The following is a 26439-nucleotide window of genomic DNA, read 5'->3' on the forward strand; positions in this document are numbered from 1 at the left end:
GCAGACTTCGCTCCTTTAATGTTAAGAGCGGGAAGGGAACAAGGCGCTACTTCCTCCGCCCTAGAATGTCCACCTTGCGGATCTACTTTTTTTTTTTTAAAATATTCTAACCTCCGACCATGTGACCCGCAGATGGGCGAGGCTCTTCTCGGAACGGAACTGACGTCTTCCCCCCCCCCCCGCCCATGTCGCATGATGTGGCAAAAAAAAAGGGGGAGAGACGGAGCGAGGGAGAGAGAGAGACCCGGCGCTCCGGAGGGCGTGGCTTCTGTTAGTACGACGAACCACGACGCACGCGGGCCGGCCGAAAGAAAAAGTTCCTTCCGGGCTTGGCGTATCCTTCCGCCGAGTCCATTGATTCCCTTACGCGGGCTGTCTCCTCTCCTCTCCTCCGCCTTCTCGGCGCGAATCCTTCCGCCGCTCGGCTAATCCGCGGCAGGTGAGGCGCGAGGCAGAGCGCGGATAAGGCGGAGGCGCGGTCGCAGCGCTCCCTTCCCTGAGGAGAGGCCCGTCGGTGTTCTTCCGCCGCGCGAGCTGTTTCCGTGTCGCTCGCGGGGGCTGCTGCTGCTGCTGCTCCTTCTCGGCCTGCCCCGCCATTACGAGCTGCCCTCGCCGGCTCCTCCGCCGCGCTCCGCTTCGCCGCCCCTCCGTTTCTGTGGAAAGGCCAGCGCCCCTTCCCCGACGCCGGGCTGGAGCCCCAAAACCCCAACAACGCGTCCGCCGCCATGGCTCAGATCCTGCCCATCCGCTTCCAGGAGCATCTGCAGGTGAGGCGGGCTGCGGCCCCGGGAAGGGAAGGAAAGGGAAGGGAGAGGGGGGGGAAAAACACACTCGCCTGCCCCCGCGGGTGGGTAGGTGGGGAGGGGGGGCGTCGTCGTGCTGGAGCCTACACGTGTGGGTGAGAACGTGTGGAGCCTTGTTCGAGGGCCTCGCTGCTTTGACAGTTGGGGAGGGGGTCACCGAACCGAGGGTGGGGGGAGCTTGAAAGAGCGGCCCGAGAAGCGGGTTTATTCATTTATGGAGCAAATATGTGTCATGCATTACCGGTTGCCATTGTAAATAGGGAATTGGGGTGGGGGGGACTTGAATGAGGGGCTTGGAGACCTGTCTCTTTCTTCCCTAATTAAGCTTAATTATTCAGTTGCAGGCACCTTTCCCCCCACTCCTTTTTGTATTCGTGTGTGTATGTATGTGTGTGTATATACATACACATATACATATACACACATACATACACATACACACATATATTGTCTGTGTATATATGTTTGTATATGTGTGTGTGTGTGTGTTATACACACACTACACAAGTATAGTATATGTAGTACATATATATTGTGATTGTTGGGGGCAATAAGCTGACTTTGTAATAATGCCGCTTGGGGTGTGTGTGAAAGCCCTAATAAGCAGGCATATACATAGAATGAAGGCTACTGCTAAGCTTGTAAGCCGCCCTGAGTCTTCGGAGAAGGGCCGGATATAAATGGAATTAAAATAAATAAATAAATAAATAAATATTTGTGTATGTGTGTATATATATACACACATGTATGTATATGTATATGTGTAGTATACATATATATATGTGTGTGTGTGTGTGTATACACACACACATATATATACACACACACACAACACAGCACACACACAAACATATATAGTGCAGGTTCGCATCCCACCAGGCTCAAGGTTGACTCAGCCTTCCATCCTTCCGAGGTAGGTAAAATGAGGACCCAGATTGTTGGGGGCAATTAAGCTGACTTTGTAATAATGCCGCTTGGGGGTGTGTGAAAGCCCTAAGAAGCAGGCATATACATAGAATGAAGGCTATTGCTAAGCACATTGATTTGTGCTTAGATTGTAAGCCGCCCTGAGTCTTCGGAGAAGGGCGGGATATAAATGGGATTAAATAAAAATAATATATATATATGTATATATGTATGTATGTATATATGTATGTATGTATATATGTATGTATATATATGTGTGTGTGTATATATATATATAGTGTGTGTGTGTGTGTGTGTTTTGTATGTGTACACTTTTGAGAGCAGGCAACAGAATTTCATTTTGAATGTGTGCCAGTGTGCCCACAGGGAAAAAAAGTGACAATGAAGGTTATCTTTTCTCCTCCTGAGTGGGACAGGAGGATATAAATGTGTAAATGTAATTATGGCATTTTTGATAATGGCTCTGCTATGGCTCTCTAGGCAAAAGAAGCAATAATGTGGGAGTTTGACAGCATGAGGGTTTAAATGTTTGCCTTTTTTTAATGGGAGAATTAAAACGGCTTTCTGGGCTTGTGGAGGGAAGCCTGTTTGGGCTCTCTGGCTGTTCGTGCACATACTTGCATGAACCTGGCCTGATTTCCTGATATCTCTATTTAATCCTGCCTATTCTGGCTTCCTCTTTAATAGGCCTTGGTTTTCAACAGGTGTGCCAGATGATAGGTGATGGTAGGCAGGGCTCCTTGGTTTCCTTCTCCCAGTTTCAGGCTTCTGTGTGAGTCAAAAGAAAAGGGTAACCCTGGTTTAAGGTGGCCAGAGAAAATTGGGGGAAGCAAGTATGTGAGGGGGAAGAGGAAGGTTTCAGGTTAATGTCTTTTAATTTGGAAAGACTTAAGATGAAAAAGTTGTTTGATTCAGGTCTCTCTTGTGTGTGTGGAGCAGTGTGGTGGCTGAAACGGGGAAGTACTTCAGAAAGGTTGGCATCATTACAAAGGTACATGGGTGTGAGTAGTTTAGCAGAAATCTGTAAGACAAAAGAGTAACTGGGGAGTAACTTCCTTGTTTCTCCTTGGCAGAGGATCCAAGGGTAATTCTGCAGCTGACTTGTGCAGGTGGGGTTATCTGTGGACCCAGCTTGATACAGAGATCTGGAGGGAGCAAATTAAACCGGTTGTGAATGGGGGACTGAGTTGAACTGGCACAATTAGGACCGTAAAACTGAAGGGAGAGGTGTGAGATGCCACTGGATGGGAGACAGGTAGATAGGCTTGTATAACAGGTTAGCTAAGAGCAGTAATTAGGAATCGGAGATAAACATGGATGATCTAAGGAGCAATATTTATTTTTAGTTGTCGGGCATCTCCGTTTATGTTTTCAGTGTCTAACAGATTTTTCATCCCTTGGTTCATTAAGACTGAATCTTGATGAGGAATAATAGTGGGATTGGCAATGAAGATAGGATGGATGTGAGCTTGGGATATGTGAACGTTGGAGCAGGTTGAAAATTATTTGTAATCATTGGAGTTCAGAAAGTGGGCAGGCAGCAGTAGCTCAAACTTAAGAAGTTGAGGGTGTATTGTAATGAGAGTTTAAAAAGCTCAGATGTTGTGGCATCTGGTTATTTAGAGATTTGTTTAAGAGGGTGGGGGGAGAAGAAAGGGATGCTTAATCCCTTGCAGCACTTGGGCTGTAGAAACGCAATTGATAGCAGTTACCTCAGGATTTTTTTAGGTGTAATCATGGATACGATTGACAATTCCTTTTGAGTGAGGTTTTGAAGACTCATTAATATTGCTCGTCTTTATGAACGCAGTCCAGAAAAACTAATGATGGGAACAGATGCAGTTATGTTCTCCATATGTTCCAGAAATAATTCCAAGAGTTTCCAAAGTATTGTAGGCAAAAAAAACCCCCCAAACCTTAGCTATTCTAAGCGAGGATCCCTAATCGCTGGAGCAACCTATAGTACAATAGAGGAAAACTTGTCTGCTTCTGCAAATTTCCCAATGTATGTTGCCAAGGACATTTTGTTTTTAGGAGCCAATTGTTGACTTAACTCATGAAAGAGATGTAGGTTTACCCTTCCATACTGTACTTTGATGCTTTCCTTCCATCTTTAAGAGCTGGGACATCACTTTTGTTTGACTGTTCTGACTTCTGGTCTACTTTGTTCAGGAATGTGTGCAGGAAGATCCAAACCATGTTTAACTGTGTGTGTGTGTGTGAGAGAGAGAGAGAGAGAGAGAGAGTGTGTGTGTGTGTGTGTGTGTGTGAGAGAGAGAGAGAGAGAGAGAGAGAAAGAGGGAGGGGGAAGAGACAGGGTGTAAGCAACTCCTGTACTGCCATCCCTGTTGTTGCAACTTCAAGCGAATATCTAATCCTGAATATCTAATCCTTGCTGCTGCGTGGGCGGGATACAGCTCTTCCTCCAAAGCTGCCTGCTGGGAGATGCATCAAAGGATAGGAGAGCAGGGGAGAAGGTTTTCTAGATTTGCCTGCAAACCGCCTTGTCTTTGAATGAAACAGACCCTCAGATTTATTTTATTTATTTTATTTTAATTCCATTTATATCCCGCCCTTCTCCGAAGACTCAGGGCGGCTTACAAGCTTAGCAGTAGCCTTCATTCTATGTATATGCCTGCTTATTAGGGCTTTCACGCACACCCCAAGCGGCATTATTACAAAGTCAGCTTAATTGTCCCCAACAATCTGGGTCCTCATTTTACCTACCTGGGAAGGATGGAAGGCTGAGTCAACCTTGAGCCTGGTGGGATGCGAACCTGCACTAATTGCAGGCAGCTGGTGTTACTTAAGGAGGCATCAGCCCACTGCTCCACCAAGGCTCTATCTTGGAAGTTGCAGACCCTTTCCCAAATAGGCATGGCTATTGGCTCATTCTTGTATAGGTTGCATTGTTTTAAGCCTGTGACTTGCAGAATTGACTCTATACTTAGTGTTCAGTTTGTTGTTACTGTGGGGTGGGGTGGGGTGGGGGCTTGAAGGGAGGCTCAGCCAATCTCAGTGTATACATGGTTGTACTTTGACAGTAAAGGTTCATTCATTCTCTACTTGAGGGTTTAAACATTTTTTTTTTCTTTTCTTAAAATGCTGCTTCTAACATGTGCCATGAAGAACTGTGGGTGTAGGTTTCCTGGCTACATAGACTTTATCAGCCGGTCTTGGAAGGAACTTAGGCACTTCCTTTTGGAATATAATCATGTTATACTTTACTTTCTGGAATGTTTGCTTTTATTGCAGCGATAAGGGTTTTAATAAAACCATTTGATTCCCAGGATAAATTCTATTGTGTGTAGAATAGACTGTGGGTGTCCTTATAAGAATATGCTCTTTGTGTGTTTATGTCCATACACACTTGGCATTCTGTCCTATGTCAGGGTTTTTTTTTTAAAAGCATGACCCCAAAATACTCTTCATTCTTGTTGAGTTAAAAAAAAACCACCTTCCTCTTTGCTATTCACTCTTACTCATTTTCTAAATAAATTATATCCTTCATTCTTTTGTAGAGAAAAGAAACCTGCCAAACTTCTTAACTATATAAATCTAATAAAATCTAAATCTAAACTTTGATACCATCTGTCTTGTAGATGCTATAGGGATTTAAAACTCAAGATAATCACTATTTTATTCAATTTATGTATCTACCTATATCCGATAATTCTAGGCGGCTCCCAGACTTTCTGGACCTTTGAAATCCCCACTGCCCTTGTCTTATAAAAACATTTGTTTTGGAAAAGAGTATATACTATATTCATTTCTGGAAAATTCCTGTGTGGTTAGTGCCAAAGATGTTGCCAAGAAGTTTACATAGAATGATAAAGCAAAATGTATGCATAGGAAATGTTGATGAGAGGCAGTGCTGCTCACACTGGATAATCACACTTGTTTCTTTACTTGTGACTGGATTCCTCTAAATTAAGATAAAACACTGCATCCATAATTTCAGTACTGAAAAGGTTAGTTGGTGTGAATGTTTCTGGAGCTGCTAATTTGCTTGAGAACATCATTGCATTTATTTAGTATTAAACACCAGATTTACAAATATGACTGTGTTTCTTTTCCCCAGCAGGAGAGACAAATCAAAGGAATATATACGGTATATATAAATTATTCAAATTGCTAATAAAGAATTTGGGAGGCTGAGATGATCATTTCGAACTTCTTATGTTCTCATCAGTCAGTCATATCCTTTATCTGAGATTCGAACCTGGGCTGATTATATATATTAGGCAGTGGTTTTAACTTCCTGAGCCACAGGTTCTTTCTCTCTTTTATTAGCTAGAAGGCAAGGGAAATATGTGTTAAGTATTTGTCAAGGCTTTTGAATGCACGTGCAATATATATATATATATATATATATATACACACATATATACATGCACACGCGCGCACACACACACACACACACACACACACACACAGAGTTCTGGACAATTCAGTGCTGAGACACCTGAGACTTTAGCTCCTCTTTATGTTATGGGAAATTGTTGTTGCACACAAAGTAACTTTGGTGTGCATGTATTAACACATTTACATCTTGTACTTTCCAGTAACACAGGGTTCCCAAGTAATCTTCCCAGCCAGCAATTACCTCTTCAGTTGAAACAAAACTTGACACTTTTATACAAACCTATGGTCATTTATTTTGAACCTTTATCCGCGTGACTTTGGGGGGGTCATGCAAATCTTGAAGGAAAAATACAAAAGAACATAGCACCCTACTAAAGCAAAGCACAACAATTAAAAGACGATCAAAAGTAATGCATGTGTGGTGCCTCTCCAGTTGGGAACTTGACTCATTTGAACTCGAGTCCGAGAGGAAGTGCAAAGTCTTAATTGCCTTTCTAAAAGTCTGCAGGTTGGAATCAACCATGTATCTTGGGGGTGTGTGTGCCGGGGGGGGATCATTACAAAGAGGAGGTGCCCTATGTCTTTCTATAAGATATAAAATACAGCAGGGGTCCCCAATCCCCGGTCTGTGGACCAGTACTGGGCTGCGGTCCGCACAAACAAGCATGGCCCCATCCGCGAGATGCAGGCAGCACACAAAACCACGCCCCCTCCGGTCCGCGGAAAAACCTCTCTCCATGGAACCGGTCCCTGGTGCCCAAAAGATTAATACAGGGATAATGTGATGGGCTTCTCCTGAAATAGTACCGTATTTTCCGGCATATAAGATGACTTTTTAACCCATGAAAATCTTCTCAAAAGTTGGGTTGTCTTATACGCCCAGTCGTCTTATACGCCGGAAAATAGTACATAAATGAATCGAGCGCCCCCATTCTTGCAAAGCAACTTCAAGCCTCCTTAGTCCAGTCCCCCCTCCAACGTGACTCTCCCTTCCCACCCCCAAGAGCCTCTAAGCCCCTTCCCCTCCCCCTTGCAAACACCAGACCCCGGGAGCGGCAGGAAGCCCCTCCCCCTCGCCCAAGCAGCATCTGAGCATAAGCAGAGTGCGCCCTGCTACCCGCTATCTCTCCCGGCAGTCTGGACAGCAGTACTTGGTGGCCTGGCGCCCCTCTCGCCCGAAAGACCATGCAGCGGCCCTCGCCAGCCGGCCTCGGCATGGCCGCCCCAAGCCCGGCTCTCCAGCGCGTCTTCCGGGCCCGCCTGGCCGACTGCCTCCCGGGTGGGGTTTGGCTCCAGACGCAGCGGCTGCTCCGTCTGCAAATATGCTCTCAAAGCTGGATTGTGCTTGGCCGTGCAGGCTGCCGAAAGGCGGGGACTCGGAGTTCCCGCGGTGGTTGCGGCTTCTGGCGTGCCGTTTGCAGAGTCTGGCCTGGAAGAGCGCGTCGTGTGAACGCAGCTCTTACGTTTATTCCAAAGGGTGGGTGGAAGGAAAAGCCCCTTTGGGCTTCAAAAGGGAGGCTTTGCACCATCTGCATCAGACGGGGCTGAATCGGGCTTGTGTTGGACACTTGGCAACTGGTATGTAAGTATTTTCCGGCATATAAGACGAAAAATCTTGGAAAATCTTCTCAAAAGTCGGGGGTCGTCTTATACGCCCAGTCGTCTTATACGCCGGTAAATACGGTAGTTCTAACATCGTGAAATCAGGGACCAGTATCCTCCAGGTCTTTGCAACTTCTGCTTTCTTTAGTTATTGCCAGTATGGCTAATGGGAAAGTGTGCAAATTGACATTTAGAACAATCTGCAGTTTCTCAGGGATTACTCTGGGTAGCCTGGATATTCCCAGAAGGGAGCTGTTGAAGCTCTGCATCGATCATTCTCCACTGAGACTCACTTTTAAGATGTGTGGACTTCAATTCCCAGAATTCCCCAGCCAAAATTCTGGGAGTTGAAACCCAGACATCTTAAAGCGAGTCTCAGCTGAGAAACACTACATGAACTCTGGGGGAGTATGGGGAAAAATTCACTTCTCTGAGGGAAATAGGTGGTTTAGAAATAGGAAATATACATTAATAAATTAAGGTATTGACATTCAAGGGAAAAAACGGGGGATGTAGGGAAAGCAAGTTGAAAATGTAATGGATAGAAGTAAAACCGGAGGAGTTCTTTGTGGACTCTGTATGAAAGTAGCCTTTTAAGCTCGACGTTTGATGCACCGAACGGAGAAAACAAAGGAGTTGTTTGAAACATGGGATGGCGGTTACATAGCTAATAGGGCACATATGAATCTTTCCCTTTGTTGTACCCTCGGAATGTGTTGGCCATTAACTCTCAGAACACATGAAGGATACCAGGAACAGGTACCACAACTTGCAGGTCAAAGCTATTGTGTTGTGAAAAAAAGTAACTGGTTTTAGCTCTGTTGTATGCCATCCAGAGTCACTTACCTGTGAGTTTGGCAGCTACGTAAATTTGTTTAAAACAGGTGGTCCTTGACTTACAACAGTTCGTTTAGTGACTGTTCAAAGTTACAACGGAACTGGAAAAAGTGCCTTGTGAGTGTTCTTTACACTTACAACTATTGCAGCTCCCCCCCCCCCCGGTCACATGACCAAAATTCAGATACTTGTTAACTGGTTCCTTTTTATGACGGTTGCATTTGTCCCGGGGTGACGAGATCACCTTTTGCAGCCTCCTTACAAAGCCAAGTCCATGGGGAGGGCCAGATTCACTTAACAACCGTGTTACTCACTTAACAACTGCAGTGATTCACTTAGCTGCGGCAAGAAAGGTCGTAAAAGGGGGCATAACTCACCTAACGACTGTCTCGCTGGGCAACAGAAATGTGGGGCTCGGTTGTGATCGTAAGTTGAGGATTACCTGTCAACAAAAATAAATTTGCAGTGCAAAAGTGTCCCTGTGATGGCTCGGCATTTGCAGCCTTGGTGGACTTTCATCAAGCTGTGAGGCTTTGTGTAAGCTTGTTAGTAAATGTGAGCTCAAAGTATACAGTAGGTAAGAATGGTTGTCATTAATGGTTAATGTGTGTATTCTGGAAGACTTTCCATTGCACTGTTTTTTCTAATTAACTTTTTTAGTGTCCTAAAGAGCAGGTCCATTTTAATTTTACTCCCTAAATGTTATTATCTGATCTTTTATATGGTGAATAGATAATGTACATTGTTAAGATGTCATCATTTAATGAAATTACTGACACAGTTGTATTAATATCCTCCTGTCCAACAAGCATCTTGGAAGCTGTTCGTAAATTGCTGTGAAAAAAGACCTCCAAGGTCACTTTCAGCCCTATGATTCTATGTTCTATGACAGAGGTAGGCAACCTTGGTTCTTTTAGGACTCGTGGACTTCAACTCCCAGAATTCCTGAGCCAGCCATGCTGAGGGGAAAGGGAGAGGTTTCCAAGCTGAGCCATGCTGGCTCAGGAATTCTGGGAGTTGAAGTCCACGAGTCATAAAAGAGCCAAGGTTGCCTACCCCTGGCCTAGGCGTTAGGCTGCTTTATGACTCGCGGACTTCAACTCCCAGAATTCCTGAGCCAGCCATGCTGAGGGGAAAGGGAGAGGTTTCCAAGATGAGCCATGCTGGCTGAGGAATTCTGGGACTTGAAGTCCACACGTCATAAAAGGGCCAAGTTTGAAGACCCCTGTTGTAGGTCATTTAGTCCACCCCCACCCCTACCCAAGGAAGAGACCCTAAACCATTTTTGACAGATGGCAGTCCAGCCTCTTCTCGAAAGCTTCCAGTGATGAAGCACCCATAACATCTGAAGGCAAACTTCATAGTGGCCTCACCCAAACAAACCATGGATATTGCTGCTTTGCTTTATTCAAGATCAGTCACCTTTGGCTAGCTGTTCTGCCGTTACGTAACAGAGTCGGTAGAATTTGGAAGAAGTCCTACCGGGTCAAGGTTGAAAGCTAGGTTTCCATCGTAGCTCTTTTATTTCTGAAGGCACAACTTCAGATGGACACCAGAAAGGTTTTCCTCTAACCCAGGGGGTAGGCACCCTTGGCTCTTTTATGACTCGTGGACTTCAACTCCCAGAATTCCTGAGCCAGCCATGCTGAGGAGAAAGGGAGAGGTTTCCAAGCTGAGCCATGCTGGCTCAGGAATTCTGGGAGTTGAAGTCCACAAGTTATAAAAGAGCCAAGGTTGCCTAGCCCTGTTCTATGAAGACAGCGGAATGAAAACCTAATTGAAAAAGACAATTTACAGCCATAGGCTGTAAACTCTAGAATATTTCTTGAACAGAGCTCGGATGGCTTTATCCAGAGGCAGAAAGAGACTGGAACTGACGGAGAAGGCCCTTTCCTTCTGGCCTGGAAAAAAAAGGATGTTTTTATAAGAGTTCAAAGCATGGATATCTGTGCCAAAGGACATAATCTGCCTGTACAGAAAGAAAATCTGCCCACACAGAAGGGTAGAAGTTCAATCCTGGCACCGTCCCTGCCATCTTGTTGACCTCTGACAGCCCCATCACAATGTCCCGATAGCTTCCTAAACCGGCAAGGTAGCGTTTCAGGCTGTTTAGTGTTGTAAAGGTTGAAACCAAAAGCTGGATTCGTGTTTGAGGAACACTTGGCCTTCAAGTATACAAGCTTGGTGTGAAACGTTCGGCAGTCTGTTAATCGCATTTGACATTACTCTCGGCAGCTGTCAGGCCCACGTATGAGTTGATAATTCTGCCAAGCAACTTAATGTGTTTCAAAATATCACGAACAGCATTGGGAAGCTTGTATTCAAACCTTCAGATTTGAAGAAAAAAATTACAGTTAAGGGTTTTTTGCTTTGCTTTGTGTTTGGCGTAATTGTAATTGAGAGGGGAAACTGTTCTGGGTTGGCAGTTGGACAGCACTGCATGCCCTCTGCAGGTGTGATTCTGTACAGTATAACCTGTGTTTATTTGTTAAATTTATATGCCTCCCAGAGTCTCATTACAGTGTGAGATGAGCAGAACATAAATTTAAAAGACATGGCTGTAAGCCCCATTAAAGTCAGGAGGGTTATTCCGAGCTGGCAAGAGCTGAATGGGTGCTGCAGCTTAAAGCTGCCTTAAGGGTCTTAGCATTATTAGTAAAACTGCTTTTTATTTCACGTTAAGAGAAGTGGAGGAAAATAAATCATCTAAGGCTGAAAACAGTTCTCTTTTTTTAAAAAAAAGGTTTTTGATAAAAAAAACAAACCTCTTTTCTGGGGAACGGCATTAGGCAAGATTTAAGAACAAAGCTTGGCTTTATGTTCTGGCTTGCTAGGCAAGTTAATGGGAATCTCCCTGTAGATGTGTCTGTCTTGACAAGAGGTAGTTTGGTTCCCACCAAAGACCACCTGAAAGCAGTGAATTTCTGAGGTCGGAGTCTGATTGAAGCTCTGTCTCTGCAGGCTTTTAACTGTTATATCAAATTGGCTCTCAGAGGCTATGTAGTGTCTTAAGAACTTCCCGAATTTCAGGAAATAAATACTTAAAAAAGGACTCTTCCCTAATGTGGCAGGATGGAGATCGTGGCAGCCGTGGAAGGCAGTTTCCCCATTTTATTTAATAATAATAAGTTGGAAGGGACCTTGGAGGTCATCTAGTCCAGCCCCCTGCTCAGGCAGGAAACCCTATACCATTTTTTGTTCCCCAAGGATTGCAGGAGTGACGGTTCTGAAAAACGAGGGTAAAGTACAATTCTAGTACAATAGAGCCAGCTTGGTCTAGTGCAGGGCTAGGCAACCTTGGCTCTTTTATGACTCGTGGACTTCAACTCCCAGAATTCCTGAGCCAGCATGGCTCAGCTTGGAAACCTCTCCCTTTCTCCTCAGCATGGCTAGCTCAGGAATTCTGGGAGTTGAAGTCCATGAGTCGTAAAAGAGCCCAGGTTGCCTACCCCTGGTCTGGTGGTTAAGGCACCAGGCTAGAAACCTGGAGACAATGGGTTCTAGTCCTTCCTTAGGCAAGAAAGGCTGACTTTGGACCAATCACCGGAAGACTGTGAGTTCTAGTCCTGCCTTAGACAAGGAAGCTGGTTGGGTGACTTTGGACCAGTCACACTCAGTCCAACCCATTTCACAGGCTTGTTGTGGGAAATAGGAGATATACATGTTTGCTACCCTGAATTACTTACAAAGAAATAAAAGTGGGCTAAAAATCTGCTAAAATCTAATTTAATAAGAAATAATCTTTTGCAATTGTAGGCCTTGCAAAAATAGGACAGAAGCGGGGAACCAGTGGGAATAAGCACCCATATAGTTAAGTCGTTGCCCATTGTGGATCCCCACCCCCAGGGACAAAACGACACTCGGGTGGATCATTTCAAGGAAAGGATTTTCAGGTGCTATAAATGACCTACTTGTTAAAAGTCCCTTGCCTGCCAAATAATTCAACCTTTCAACTGACCAGGAATGCATTATTCAAGTGGTACGTATCAGCCTCTTGGTGACAAAGGAAATAGATACAGATGTTCATTTTTAGGGCTGTTTTGGTAGTGGCCTGTCCTCTCAGGTGTGTAAAAGAGAGCTGGCTTCTTTTGCACGGGGAAGATCCTGTGAAGGAATGCCTAGCTATTTAGCTGTTTACTTCCCCACCATCTGAGAGACGTGCTTATGAGCAGCGTGGTGACCTAGTGGTGAAGACTCTTGCCTTCCATTTGGAAAGTTGAGAGTTCAATCCTAGGTAGTGGTAGATGTTTCTCTTCTAGGGTGCAAAAAAAGCTCCTCTTTGCTGTGAACTCCATGTTGGTGTCAGGAAGGGCATCCGGTCAGCAAATGCTCATTTCCATCCATTTGCCCCGACTCTACCTCGAATTGGGGGGATTACAGGGTCGTAAAAAGAGACGTGCTTATGTTCTAGGGCAGAGGTCCCCAACCTTTTGGGCACGAGGGACTGGTTCTGTGGAGAGAGGTTTTTCCGCGGACCGGAGTGCATGGTTTTGTGTGCTGCCTGCATCGCACGGATGGGGCTTTGCTTGTTTGTGCGGCCCAGTTTCTGGCATGCCATGGACCGGTACTGGTCTACGGACCGGTGGTTGGGGATCCCTGTTCTAGGGGTCTTCTCAATCCTTTTGTAGTGTGTTTGCCAGTGCATGCTGGGGAATTCTGGGAGTTGAAGTCCCACACAGCTTCATCTTGCCAAGGTTGAGAAACACCAGCGTACAATTTCAAATGAAATTGAAAGAACTACTACCCTAGTTGTCTCTAACAAAGAAATGATTGCCTGCGCACGAACGCTTGGAAGCTTTGCTAGTTCAGTGCTCTTATAGACTAATCCAGGGGTCTTCAGACTTGGCCCTTTTATGACTTGTGGACTTCAACTCCCAGAATTTCTCAGCCAGGCAGGCTGGCTGAGGAATTCTGGGAGTTGAAGTCCACAAGTCATAAAAGGGCCACGTTTGAAGACTCTTGGTCTAATCTAGCCCAATCTATGGTCATCAAGTTTTGCAAGCAGGAAGAGGATTGGTTATCAGTGCCACAAGGGATCGACGTATGCTGATAGGCAAAGGACGAGTGCAAATTAGGTAGCCTGGTAGCTGATTGAAAACTAATCCTATAATAGGATTATATCCCCACCATTGTTGTGTGCTCTGTATGTGTTGGACTTCAGCCTTCATTTAATGGCTTTTTGAAGAGATGGAAACTCAGAAAGCAGCAATAAAAAAAATACGTCCGGTGTTTGCCAAACTTCTTATATGGCTAGGATTGTTTGCACCTCCTTTCAGAATATTTGGGGTTACCGTACTGAGGGCATTTTAGATTGTATGTATTCTTTATAATTACTTGCAGGACTGTCCCTGATCGTGTCCACCCGTCTTGTAAGATTCAACAGGTGAGGCATGCTCCAGGGGCATCTGGCAGGCCCCTGGAGCAGAGCCTTTTCTGTTGTGGCCCCTGCTCTTTGGAACGTCATTTACCCAGAATGACAATTTGCCCTGACCCTTCTGGCTTTCCGTATGACTCCGAAAGCATGTCCCAAGGGTGCTTTTTCCCAAAAGGCAACTGGACTTCCTTGTTGTTGTTTTTTTTCTTTGACAACATTTCACTTTGCATCCAAAGCTTCTACAGTTTGAAGATGCTGAACTGAATTGAAGAAGCTTGAGAGTCTCCACAGACCCCAAAAAGCATGGTTTTATTTATTTTATTAAATTTACACGCCACCCTTCTCACTATTGCAGTGACTCTGTTAACAGTGGTTTTGTTACCAAGCCCGAGGCTCAGAGTGTGCGATTAAGCCTGTATCATGATTATATAATACTGCTTATGCTGCCCATACTCGCCCTATTGGGGATGGTCGGAATATACATTTGATAAAGAAATGCTGATTATTATTTGTTAAATTTATTTGCCACCTATCTTGCTGTGGAGGTACTCAAGCCGTCTTACAACAATAAACATTATGCTGTATGGTTTTATCTCGGTTGCTCTGTTTGCTATATATTGTTATGGTTTTATTCTATTTTTATTCCCTATTAGTTGCCAAAGTCATATGCTTGAGATGGGTAGCCAACCAAAATCGAAAATAAATAATGTACAAAGCTGGTAAGGAGCCATCTTGAAATCTGTATGTCCCCATTAACCTGAGGGACCAAACATACTTTTTGAGAGATTAAGTGTACCATTGTAACAATATTAATTGTTACACACTTTTAAAACAATGCATTGATAAAGTCCTGTCATTCTGCAGCAACAATTACACAAGGTTTTTTTCCCCACTGTATTTCCAGCTCTCCTGGGATTTTGTTTTTTTTCTCTGTCATCTGGGAGAAATAGGCTATTTGCTTTTCCTTTATCTTCTAATGTGTGATTATGCAAGCATGCTACAATTTACTTGGTTCTGAAACGTTTTGTTTAAAACGTGATTCACACAATCCCACGTTGTATAGCTGAGCGTGTACGCCTTCGCTTCATTTTTCCCCCCCTCCCTCTCTGGCTTTTAAAACTGAATTCTTCCTGCAAATTTTTGCAGTGCTTTCCTCATCTGACTTCCTGTGTTGATTGCCTTGCAACATTTTAAGGATTTTATTTGATCACAAGCTTTGGTAGGCAAGAAATCAACTCGTCAGAAGTATATGCCAGTTTTCCTTTAACTGTTTTTAAGATAGTTTGCAGGATTAAATCTTGCAAGGCAGATTATACAGAAATGTAAAAAAAAAATCATTGTAGATTTTTTCCCTGTATGATAGATATCTATAGATAGATGTGAACTTTTGTATCTGGTCTCATGAAATATGTAATAGAATAACAGAGTTGGAAGGGACCTTGGAGGTCATCTAGTCCAACCCCCTGCTCAGAAAGTTTCTCCTTAGTTCAATCTAGGTTGCTTCTCTCCTTGATAAGCTTCCATCCGTTGCTTCTTGTTCTGCCCTCTGGTGCTTTGGAGAATAGTTTGACTCCCTCTACTCCGTGTTGTTTTTGTTGTTAGTTGTGAAATCGTGTCCGACCCATCGTGACCCCATGGACAACGTTCCTCCAGGCCTTTCTGTCCTCTACCATCTTCTGGAGTCCATTTAGGCTCACGCCTACTGCTTCAGTGACTCCATCCAGCCAACTGTTTGCACCTGTTAATCCTGTGACCCCTGGGATATTCAGTAATAGAAGAAGGGGACGGCAGCCCCTCAAATCCTGAAAGACTGCTATCATGTCACCCCCTAGCCCTTCTCTTAGTTTGACTAGACATAACCGGTTCCTGCAACCGTTCATCATGTTGTAGCCTCCAGACCCCTAATTATCTTTGTTGCTCCTCTCTGCACTCTTTCCAGAGTCTCTCAACATTTATTTATTTTTGGTTTCGTGGTGACCAAAACTGGATGCAGTATTCCAAGGGTGGTCTTACCAAAGCATTTTAAAGCAATACCAAAACTTCACTTTATCTTGACGCTATCCCTCGGTTAATGCAGCCTACAATGGCCTAGATACTTCCTGTTTTGATATTCAAACTCACACTCTGACTGTAGTATCCTGTTAGAGTTCTGGTCGAGATAAAATATGTCAGAGGCCTGGTTTTTCTATCCGGTAACAGAACAATGGCTTATTTAATGGTGGTGCATTATCAAAACTGGTACACTCTGCATTTCAGCATTTTTGTGTGCTTCCTTTTGGGAAGCGAGCTCTTCTAGGAAATTGTGCTGACTACCTTGCAAGAAAAAGGTCAGTGGGTTTGCTACAGTCAGCATCTTTTTTCCCCCCTTAATTGTGTTTCAGCTGGTGAGGTTCATTGACAAGAACATCAAAATACGTTTCCACAAGCACCAGACTATTCTTAGCTCTCTAGATATGGGGAACTCATGGGGAAGGGACCCAGACTAGATATATTTTTCAGTCCTGCTGTTTGTAGAATCAGACATTGTACTTTAAGCTCAGCAGCTAATTGTATGCTTGCTGTCTTTTATTGTTGTGTTACATTTATTGTTATATTTGTATAGTTTTTCACTGTTTTCACCTGCCCAGACTCATGAATTTGAAATAGGAGGACATATAAATTACAGTAATAAAACAGTGGTCTAGTGTACGGGTCTAGCCTGTGGTCTGTGGCCCACTACCGGGCCGTGGGCTGTTGGCCACTGGGCCGCGTGAGTGCGTGCTCCCACCCACCCCACTCGCGCTAGCATTGCGCTGGCGCTAGCGTTGCCACAAGTTCACCCCCTGTTCACACTAGCATTGCAGCATTGTGTGGGAGCTAGTGTTGCCTGAGCATCAGACAGGCGCTCGTGGCCCCATTTGCATCACATGCGCAATCGGCCCCATTGGTGCAAGCGTGGCCCCGCTTGCGTGTGCTGATACGTGTAAAGATGACTCCACACACAAACACCCCTGGGCCGCCAACCCAGAAAGGTTGGGGCCTCTTGGTCTAGTGGTTAAAGCACCAGACCAGAAACCAGGAGACAATGAGTTCTAGTCTCGTCTTAGGCATGAAAGCCAACTGGGTGACTTTGCGCCAGTCCTTCTTTCTTAGTCCAAGATACCTCACAGAGTTTTATTGTGGGGAAAATAGAAGGAAGGCGTATTATAAGTTCACCACCTTGAGTTATTTATGAAAGCAGTAAAGGTGGGATAAAAATAAAAGCTCAGCTTCTTTTTGCCTTGGCTGGATGTCACAGTGGCCTAAGGCAGCAGTCCTCAACCCCTGGTCCCTGGACTGGTAGAGGTCCACGGCCTATTGGGAGACAGTCGGGGTAGGTGAGCATGTAAAGCTTCATTGTCCATGTGCGGGATCTAGGTTGCGTATGTGAAACCATTCCCCCACCGTTGCTGCCAGTCTGTAGAGCAAGAAAGGTTGGGGATCGCTGGCATAAGGTTTCTTTCACAGCGTCTTTGTAGTACTTGAATGTTCAAACACAAGGTGTCTTCCTAGCTGCCAGTTCACCATAGAGCGAGTAGAGAGTAGAGTAGAATAGAATGGAATAGAATAGAAAAGAAACAGGAAGAATGGAATGGAATGGAATGGAATGGAATGGAATGGAATGGAATAGAATAGTTGGAAGGGACCTTGGAGGTCTTCTAGTCCAACCCCTTGCTCAGGCAGGAAACCCTATACCATTTCGGACAAACGGTTGTCCAGTCTAGTGAGGCATATGGTGGTCATCCATTCTGATGACATGTCACACCATCTCATCCGAGCTCTGATAATCGGAGACACGATGCTGCTGCATTCTGCACGATACAAGACCTCCAGGTTGGAGAGAGGGTCTTGCCAGGGGTGGAATGGAGAGCCTGCACGTGAAATGTTTTCAGTTGTTGGCTGCGTCTTTGGTACACTCACATCCATATACAGATAATCCTTGAGTTATGACCATTCATTTAACAACCATTGGCAGTTACACTGGCAGTGAAAAGGGGACTTACAACTGCTCTTCGCATTTACAACCATTGCAGCCTCCCCATGGTCGCACGATCCAAACTGAGGCACTCGGCAACTGGCACGTATTTACAGCAGTTGCCGCATTCCCAGGGTCGCACAATTGCCATTTGCAAACTTCCCAGCCGGCTTCCAGCCAGCAACCAGCCAGATTTGCGTATTGTGTGATTCATGTAACTAGCTTGGCAATGGAACCTCTGGCCTCCATTGTGGTCGTAAGTCAAGGTATATATGTAGTAGGGAAGAGATAACCACAGCTCTAGATTTTCAGCTTTACGGAGATACGGATCTGGTGTTGGTTGAGCAGTCTAGTACAGAGGTCCCCAATCTTTTGGGCACCAGGGACCGGTTCCGTGGAGAGAGGTTTTTCCGTGGATCGGAGAGTGTGTGGTTTTGTGTGCTGCCTGCATACTGCGGATGGGGCTTTGTTTGTTTGTGTGGCCTGGTTGTTGGCATGCTGCGGCTCGGTACCGGTCCGTGGATTGGTGATCCCTGCTCTAGTACACTGCTGCCCTAGTGCCTGATGCTTCCCGGGTATTTGAAATGCTTTATACAGGTAGTCCTTGACTTACAACGGTTCATTTAGTGACTGTTCAAAGTTACAACAGCAATGGAAAAAAAGTGGCTTATGACCATTTTTCACACTTATGTCCGTTGCAGCATCCCAGTGGTCACCTGATCAGAATTCAGGGGCTTGGCAACTGGCATGTATTTATGACGGTTGCAGTGTCCCAGGGTCACACGATCCCCTTTTGCGACCTGCTGAGGAGCAAAGGGTTACTAACTTAACAATTGCAACAATTCCCTTAGCAGCTTTGGCAAGGAGGGTTGTAAAGTGGGGCAAAACCCATTTAACAAATTTTTCACTTAGCAACATAAATTTTGGGCTCAATTGTGGTAAGTCGAGGACTGCTTCTATTTGTCAACTGGGTATTATCGTGCCTGGCTGAGGAATTCTGGGAGTTGAAGTCCACAAGTCATAAAAGGGCCACGTTTGAAGACCCATGGCATAGCAACCTCTGAGAATCTGTTCAACATTAACTGCTTTGTGTGCCAGGAACTGTTAAAGGAAACCTGAGTGAAACCTGTATCTTAGCAGGTAAATTATAATCAGTTGCAACTTTAATTGAATTCTTGCAATTTTAGGGAGGATATAACAAGGATCATGCTGGGAACATATAAATCAGGGGTCTTCAAACTTGGCCTTTAACTCCCAGAATTTCTCAGCCAGCGTGCCTGGCTGAGGAATTCTGGGAGTTGGAGTCCACAAGTCATAAAAGGGCTGAGTTTGAAGACTCCTGATATAAATGATAAAAATTATACCAAGCTGTTTTTCGAGTGAGTAGAAATCGCAATTTTTAGGAAAGAAATTAATTTGTTTATTCTGGTGCTCTTTTCTGAACTATCCAAGTTACAGATCAGTGTCAAAACAGAATCCATTTATCCAGATTGCTCTGTTGTAAGCAAATTCTCTTCTTAATCATCAGCTTTTACTGCAGAACTTCCTACAAGCTTTTTTTTTAAAATCCTGACACAGTAATTGATGCTTAGCTGTGGAGTTTGTTGCCAGCTGGCTTTGGATTTGCTCACATTTCATCTTGCACCGGTTTGCATGATGTTTCTTTTCTCTATTTGAAAGACCTCACTCACAAGGAGGCAGGTAGCTGGAGGATCCCTGCTGGTGGGGGATCAGAAACTCTTGATTGGAAATCAGTTGTTCTGTACACAGATCAGAAACTGTTGATCGGAAATCAGTTGTTCTGTGCACAAAGTGCAACCTCTTGGAAGCTTCTGTACTACGAAGTGGGAAAGCAGAAGTTGTGTTTTAGCTTAGGGCAGCAGTTAAATGCATGACAGAACGGAAATCCTCCAGTCTAGTCAGAACATGGGGCCTCTCTGCATAGCAATACTTGAGGAAGACCTTATAATACTTTTGAATAAGGAAGCAGATTTTCCTGAAAGTTTTGCTCCTCTGTTTTAGCCTCCTAAGCTGGTTTCTCTGAACAATTCTGGCTGCATGCCATTACAGCGGGTAGATATTTGAGCAAAGATACCAATCTGTACATAGCCTTCAATAGGGGATGAGGTGTTACCCCCCCCCCCCCCCCCGTTGATAGGGCTCGCAACTTGGGCGTCCTCCTGGATTCACAGCTCAGTTTGGAAGATCATATAGGAGCCGTGACCAGGGGGGCTTTTGCCCAGATTCGCCTGGTGCGCCAGTTGCGTCCCTATCTGGACCGAGATGCTCTACGTACAGTCACTCATGCGCTCGTGACCTCCCTGTTAGACTACTGCAATGCCCTCTACATGGGGCTTTCCTTGAGGACCACCCGAAGGCTTCAACTGGTGCAGAATTCAGCCGCGCAAGTTTTGATGGCAGCTTCCCGATACTCCTCTTCTCTGTCAGCTACATTGGCTTCCGGTTGCCCTCCGGGTGAGATTCAAGGTGCTGGTAATGACCTATAAAGCCCTAAATGGCTTGGGTCCGGACTATCTAAGGGAACACCTGCTGCCGGCATCATCTTCCCATCGTCCTGTGCGCCCCCACAGGGAGGGCCTTCTCAGGGTACCGTCGGTTAATGAATGCCGGCGGGTTATTCCCAGGGGAAGGGCGTTCTCTGTGGGTGCGCCTGCCCTATGGAACCAACTACCCACAGAACTTAGGACTGCCCCCGACCTTCGCTCATTTTGCCGGGACCTGAAAACTTGGCTCTTTGATCTGTTTGGTCCAGAGTGTGGGGTTGTTAATTTAACTGGGTTTTAGATTTACTTTTGGGGCTTGAATTTAATTTAATTGTTTTAATTGTTTTTAATTTTTTGTATTTCATGGTTTTAACTGCCCTGTAAACCGCCCTGAGTCCTACGGGAATAGGGCGGTATACAAATTCAATAAAATTAAATAAATAAATAAATAAATAAATAAATAAATAAATAAATAAATAAATAAATAAATAAATTTTCTTTAGAAGGCCATTGGCTGGTCGCATTTTAAAAATCTGTACCAATGCTTCTCCATCTTGGCAACTTTAAGATGCATGGTCCAACTCCCAGAATTCTCCAGCCAGCCATCTTGACTGGGGAATTTTGGGAGTTGAAGTCCACACATCTTTTAAGTCGCCAAAGTTGAGAGAACACTGATGTATAGAAACACTGTAGAAAGTCATGGATTCTACATTTATGATGAGGTTTCCCAAAATGTGGCAACTTTAAAACACGTGATCTTTTAACTCCCAGAATTCCCCAGGCAGCCAACCAGTATTTCTCAACAAAGTAGAGTTGACAAAAGTATTCTATGGAAACCCCAGATACCACCTAACAGAATAACAGAAGGGGCCTTGGAGGTCTTCTAGTCCAACCCACTGCTCAAACAGGAAACCCTATACCAGGGGTAGGCAACCTTGGCTCCTTTATGACTCGTGGACTTCAAGATTGGCTACCCCTGCCCTATACCATTTCAGACAGATGGTGGTCCAATCTCTTCTTAAAAACTTCCAGTGTTGGACATTCAGAACTTCTGGAGGCAAAGTTGTTCCACTGATTAATTGTTCTAATGGACAGGAAGTTTCTCCTTAGTTCTAGGTTGCTTTCTCTCCTTGATTACTTCCCCCCACCTTGCTTCTTGTCCTGCCTTCAGGTGCTCCTATGCCAGTGATGGTGAACCTATCACACATGTGTCAGAGGTGACACGTCCCAATGTTTTCACCAACACCTGACAACAACTACTCTCGAAAGCATATCCCATTCTCACATGATTTTTAGAGGCTGCAGAAGCCACACAAGTATGGGGTAGACTCTCATGCAGTCTTCAAAAATAGTGTGATCACAGGGTGTGCCTTCGCACAATTTTCCTGGGCTGCACAGGTTGTGAAAGAGCATTTTCTGAGCCACTGCAAGAGCAGAAAGCCTTATGTGACCCGGAGCTGCCTGGAGTAGCCTCAGGGGCCTGTCAAATAAAGAGAACGCCGTCTGAACGTAATTGCCAGGCGGCAGATCCTGGGCATCACACACATAATTGGACTGTATTTTTTTTAAAATAAAGTGTAAAGAATTCTTTTTTTTTGTTGTATGTATGTGTGAGACACACCAGCAGAGTCAAATTAGGCAGTTTCCAAACTTCTGACAGGCCGAGCCCAAAAGGTTTGCCATCACTGCCCAAGGCACTGAAAAGGATAAAGATGCCAATTTAACGATAAAGCCATCTCAGAAAACCAGAAAGCCTCTGAACCTCTTTCAGAAGATCAGAAGGGATGGAGATAACCTAATTTTGGAAGGATGTGCCACAAGCCGGGGCACCACAGCAGAGAAGGCACAGCAGAGAACGGGGGACATGATTGAAACATTTAAATATATTAAGGGCTTGAATAAAGTTCTAGAACAGGAGTGTCAAACTCGCAACGTCACGTAACGTGTCATGACGTGTCGCGACTTTTTTCCCCCATTGCCGGCAATGGGGTGGGCGCGGTTTCGGTGTGATGCATCCGGCCCGCGGGCCAGCAGTTTGACACCTCTGTAAATCTAGAAGGCAAGTACTTTCAATATTAAGCACAAATAACGCAGGGGCATAACCTCAGCCTGCCAGGAGGGAAGTTCAGAAGTCAAGTTGGAAAGGATGGCCTCACAGAAAGAGGAGTGGAAGCTTGAAACCAACTTCCAGCAGAGAGAGTGGGTCAAACATCACTAACTGTTTAAACATGCTTGGGATAAGCACATGTCCATCATTTGACCAATTTTTTTTTTAACAAAATTAAAAAAAATCTCAAAAGGCAGACTTGGTGGACCACTAGGTTTTTTTCCTGCTGTCAGTTTTCTGTGTTTCAATATTTCCTGGGCTCCACCAAATGTAGGTTCCTTGTCCAAGGAACCCACAACAAGTTCCCTTTGCAAGATTTAACTGGGGCAGGTCGATATAACTGGGGAGAAATGATCCCTCAGATATTTTCCCTGTGCAATTCTCCCAAGATCACACGATCTTTTTTCTTGATTAGTTACGTTGATGGGGCTTGAACTGGAGATATTTTTGTAAGCCACTCCGTGTGCTCAACAGGAAGATGGGTGGCATGTACATTTAATAAATAATAATTATTAAGGGTTTCCCCCCCAGTGTGCCACCGCAGAAGATGGGTGGCATGTACATTTAATAAATAATATTTATTAAGGGTTTTTTTCCCCCCAGAACATATTGATTCTGGTGTTTTTTTGTCAAATACAACTTTGCCAGGGAAAGGCCCTTTGTTGTGAGTAAATGAGGTTATGATTTAAGCTATTGTAATGACTCGGGTGTTGAGATACTTGCTTCTTTCCAGTTCAGCTACATTTTTTTTGTTAGAAAGTCCTTTTCTGAGAACAAACTCTGTTAAATGCAGATTTGAGTGCTCTATAAAGAATTGGCTAGTTTGGGCATCTCCGAAGCGCAATTCCTTCTGCTTGTATATGTATATTAGTGTAATTGTTGAATTGAGATCCCGTAGGTGTGTAGGGCGGGACAAAAGGCATATCACATCCAGGAGGAGATCCAGAAGAGGTTCTTTACTGCTTCACCTAACACAGGGGTAGACAACCATGGCTCTTTTATGACTCGCGGACTTCCAACTCCCAGAATTCTGGCTGGCTCAGGAATTCTGGGAGTTGGAAGTCCGCGAGTCATAAAAGAGCCACGGTTGCCTACCCCTGACCTAACAGCCAAGCTCTTGATTACGAAGGCATTTCCAGAAGGGTTTGTGCTGCTTATTAGCTAAGTAACTGGATGGGTTCATAGCAGGAGAACCAGTCCAGCGGATAATCCCATCCTGAGCCGCTGAAGGCTTTAAAGTTCAATAATAGTATCTTTCAACTTTGCAAATCTTTTCAGGACAGCAGTTGCATGTTTCCAGTCCGCCTCCAGCCCTCTGAGCACGCGCATGAAACATCGAGCAGAAGAAAGGGCGGTTTCTGCTTACCTTGCTCTTTTTTTAAGCAGCAACGGCAGTTGCCAGCCCGGAGGAGAGAGCAAATTAACGGGCAGCAGTGATTAGAAAAAGAGAGGGAGGAGCAGGGCACCGGGAGGGTCTTTCGTCCGACAGATCAAACCTGAAACGGTGTCGCTATGGAGAAAAGATACCCAGCGACTTTTTGCAAACCCTAATTATTTTAATTTATCAAATAAATCAAAGAGGCGACTCTAGGCAGCTTCCAATAAGATAAAAGCGACAATACCAGGGTGGGAGGGGTCCTTGATGCTCTCTGAACTTGGTTGTTTTCTTGCAGACGTTTCATCACCTCTGTCAGAGGTCCCCAGCCCCCGGTCTGTGGACCGGCACCAGGCCCCGGCATACCAGCAAGCGGGCCGTGCAAAGAAGCGAAGCCCCATCCGTGGGATGCAGGCAGCACACAAAACCAGGCCCCCTCCGGTCCTCGGAAAAACCTCTCCCCGCTGAACCGGTCCCTGGTGCCTAAAAGGTTGGGGGCCTCTGACCTATGTTAGGTAACATCAGTGCTAGCAAAAACACCCAAGCTCAGTGGGCATCAAGGATCCCTCTCCTCAGCCCTGAGCTACAAATACAGGTAGTCCTCGGCTTACAAAAATTCACTCAGTGACCGTTCGAAGTTACAGCAGCACTGAAAAAAGCGGCTTATGACCGTTTTTGACACTTAGCGACCGTTGCAGCATCCGCACGGTCATGTGATCAAAATCCAGGCGCTTGGCAACTGACTCCTATTTATGACAGTTGCAGTGCCCCGGGATCACATGATTCCCCCGTTTGTGACCTTCCTATCAGCAAAATCAGTGGGGAAACCAGATTCACTTAACAACCATGTTACTGACTTAACCACTGCAGTGACTCACTCAACAGAGCCGGGGCAAGAAAAGTTGTAAAATGGGGCAGATTCACTTAACAGACGTTTCGCTGAGCAACGGAAATGTTGGGCTCGATGATGGCTGTAAGTTGAGGACTGCCTGTCTTCTCCTTTATTTCCGACAACGCAATACATTAAAATATTAAGAGGGTGCAACATATTGCCGGAAATTGGGCAACCTTTTTAATAGTTTGCAAAGTGAGGGCTTGCAGAAGAAAAATGGGAACCTCGTGATTAAAAAAAAGTGTTTTTTGTTTTTACTCACGATCAGATTAATGAGCATCCGGTGCCATGGATGACACCACAGGCAGTTGTTGTATGGGCATTGAAGGTGTCTTCGTAGACCAGCTGTAGCTTCCTTATGGAATGTGTGTGTGTATTGTGTGTCACATTTGCACGGGATCAGTTGAAATTCTGTTGTCAGCGTAACAAAATAGCCTTACAGGTGAGCATGAATAGGAATTTTGCCAGGTGCTCTCGTATATTGGAGAATTCCACCCTTCTGCATCTGACGCGAGACACAGCGTGGGCCTGAGTCTTGACGCATAATAGCATGCCACTTTGGCTGAGCTCTTTCAAACATTTAGAACAATATCTAATTGCAATTGTTACAGTACTTCCGTAAGATTACATGCTATTATCTTCCCACAGGGCAGAGGACCGAGGTTTGTGGTGACAGACATAGAAAGCCACCTAGCAAATCTATAGCAAAAAAAAAAAGAGAGATTTCAACCACATGTTCATGCTTATAACTTGATTCTCCAAGGGCAAAAGAAGTAGAACTCACAGAAGTCTTGATGATGATGATGATGATGATGATGATGATGATGATGATGATGATTATTAAAGTTCGTGCGTTGGTCAATAGCTTTTAAATTAGCTTTTGGCAGATTGCTGCCCGTCTGGGACATTTTTGGCTCAGCAACACTTCTGGTGGGCCCCAGGTTGGAGAAGCCTCTCTCTTAGCAGCTGTTGTACCCCCCAAAAAAAACCCCCCAAAACCAAAACAAAACCAATGTTACTTTTAACAGAGGGCTGCAATTAAAGCAAATTTATTTGTTGTTTAAACCATGGCTGAGCCTTCTCTCTGCATAGATCAAGTCGCCAACTCCTGGGCTGTGGACCAGCACTCTTGCTTGGCCCGCCAGCAACTGGGCCACGCAAGCAAGCAAAGCAAAGCCCTATCTGCGCACGTGCGGGATCCAGGATCCGGTTCGCAGAAAACTACCTTCCATGGAACGGATCCCCGGGGCCCGAAAGGTTGGGGGCCACTGACATAGATAAACTCTTGCCGTTTGAACCGCTTTGGTACTTAAATAATGAAACGGAAAAAGAATGGCTCGCTCTAAATGTATAACTTGCCAAGAGTCGGTTTGAAATTACTTGGAGTAAACTTGAATGGATTGTACAGCCAGTCCTGTTGCAATTAGCCATTGTTAAATGCTGATAACATATCAGGAATGGGTGCTAGTACTTTTGCTAAGGCCCTGGAGAGAGTCCAGAGAAGAGCAACGGAGACAAGGGGTTTGGAAACTAAAACCGTAGGATGAATGACTAAGGGGACTAGGTAGGTCTATCCCAGGGTTAAGCAACCTTGGCTCTTTGATGACTCGTGGACTTCAACTCCCAAAATTCCTGAGCCAGCGTGGCTCAACATGGAAA

At 45.0% G+C, this 26439-nt stretch overlaps 1 protein-coding gene across 1 annotated transcript in view; it reads left to right on the forward strand.

The window, feature by feature from the left end:
* The first annotated feature begins 383 nt into the window (after positions 1–383).
* CLTC (clathrin heavy chain) overlaps positions 384–26439 on the forward strand; it is a 126357-nt gene continuing 100301 nt past the window's right edge. The window contains exon 1 of the mRNA XM_081346560.1: positions 384–767. Within this exon, the coding sequence (XP_081202686.1) occupies positions 726–767 (42 nt within the window). The 5' untranslated portion in view covers positions 384–725. The remainder of the gene's footprint in view (positions 768–26439) is intronic.

This window comes from Vipera berus (assembly GCF_964194415.1).
Source record: "Vipera berus genome assembly, chromosome: 1".
NCBI classification, from domain to species: Eukaryota; Metazoa; Chordata; class Lepidosauria; order Squamata; family Viperidae; genus Vipera; species Vipera berus.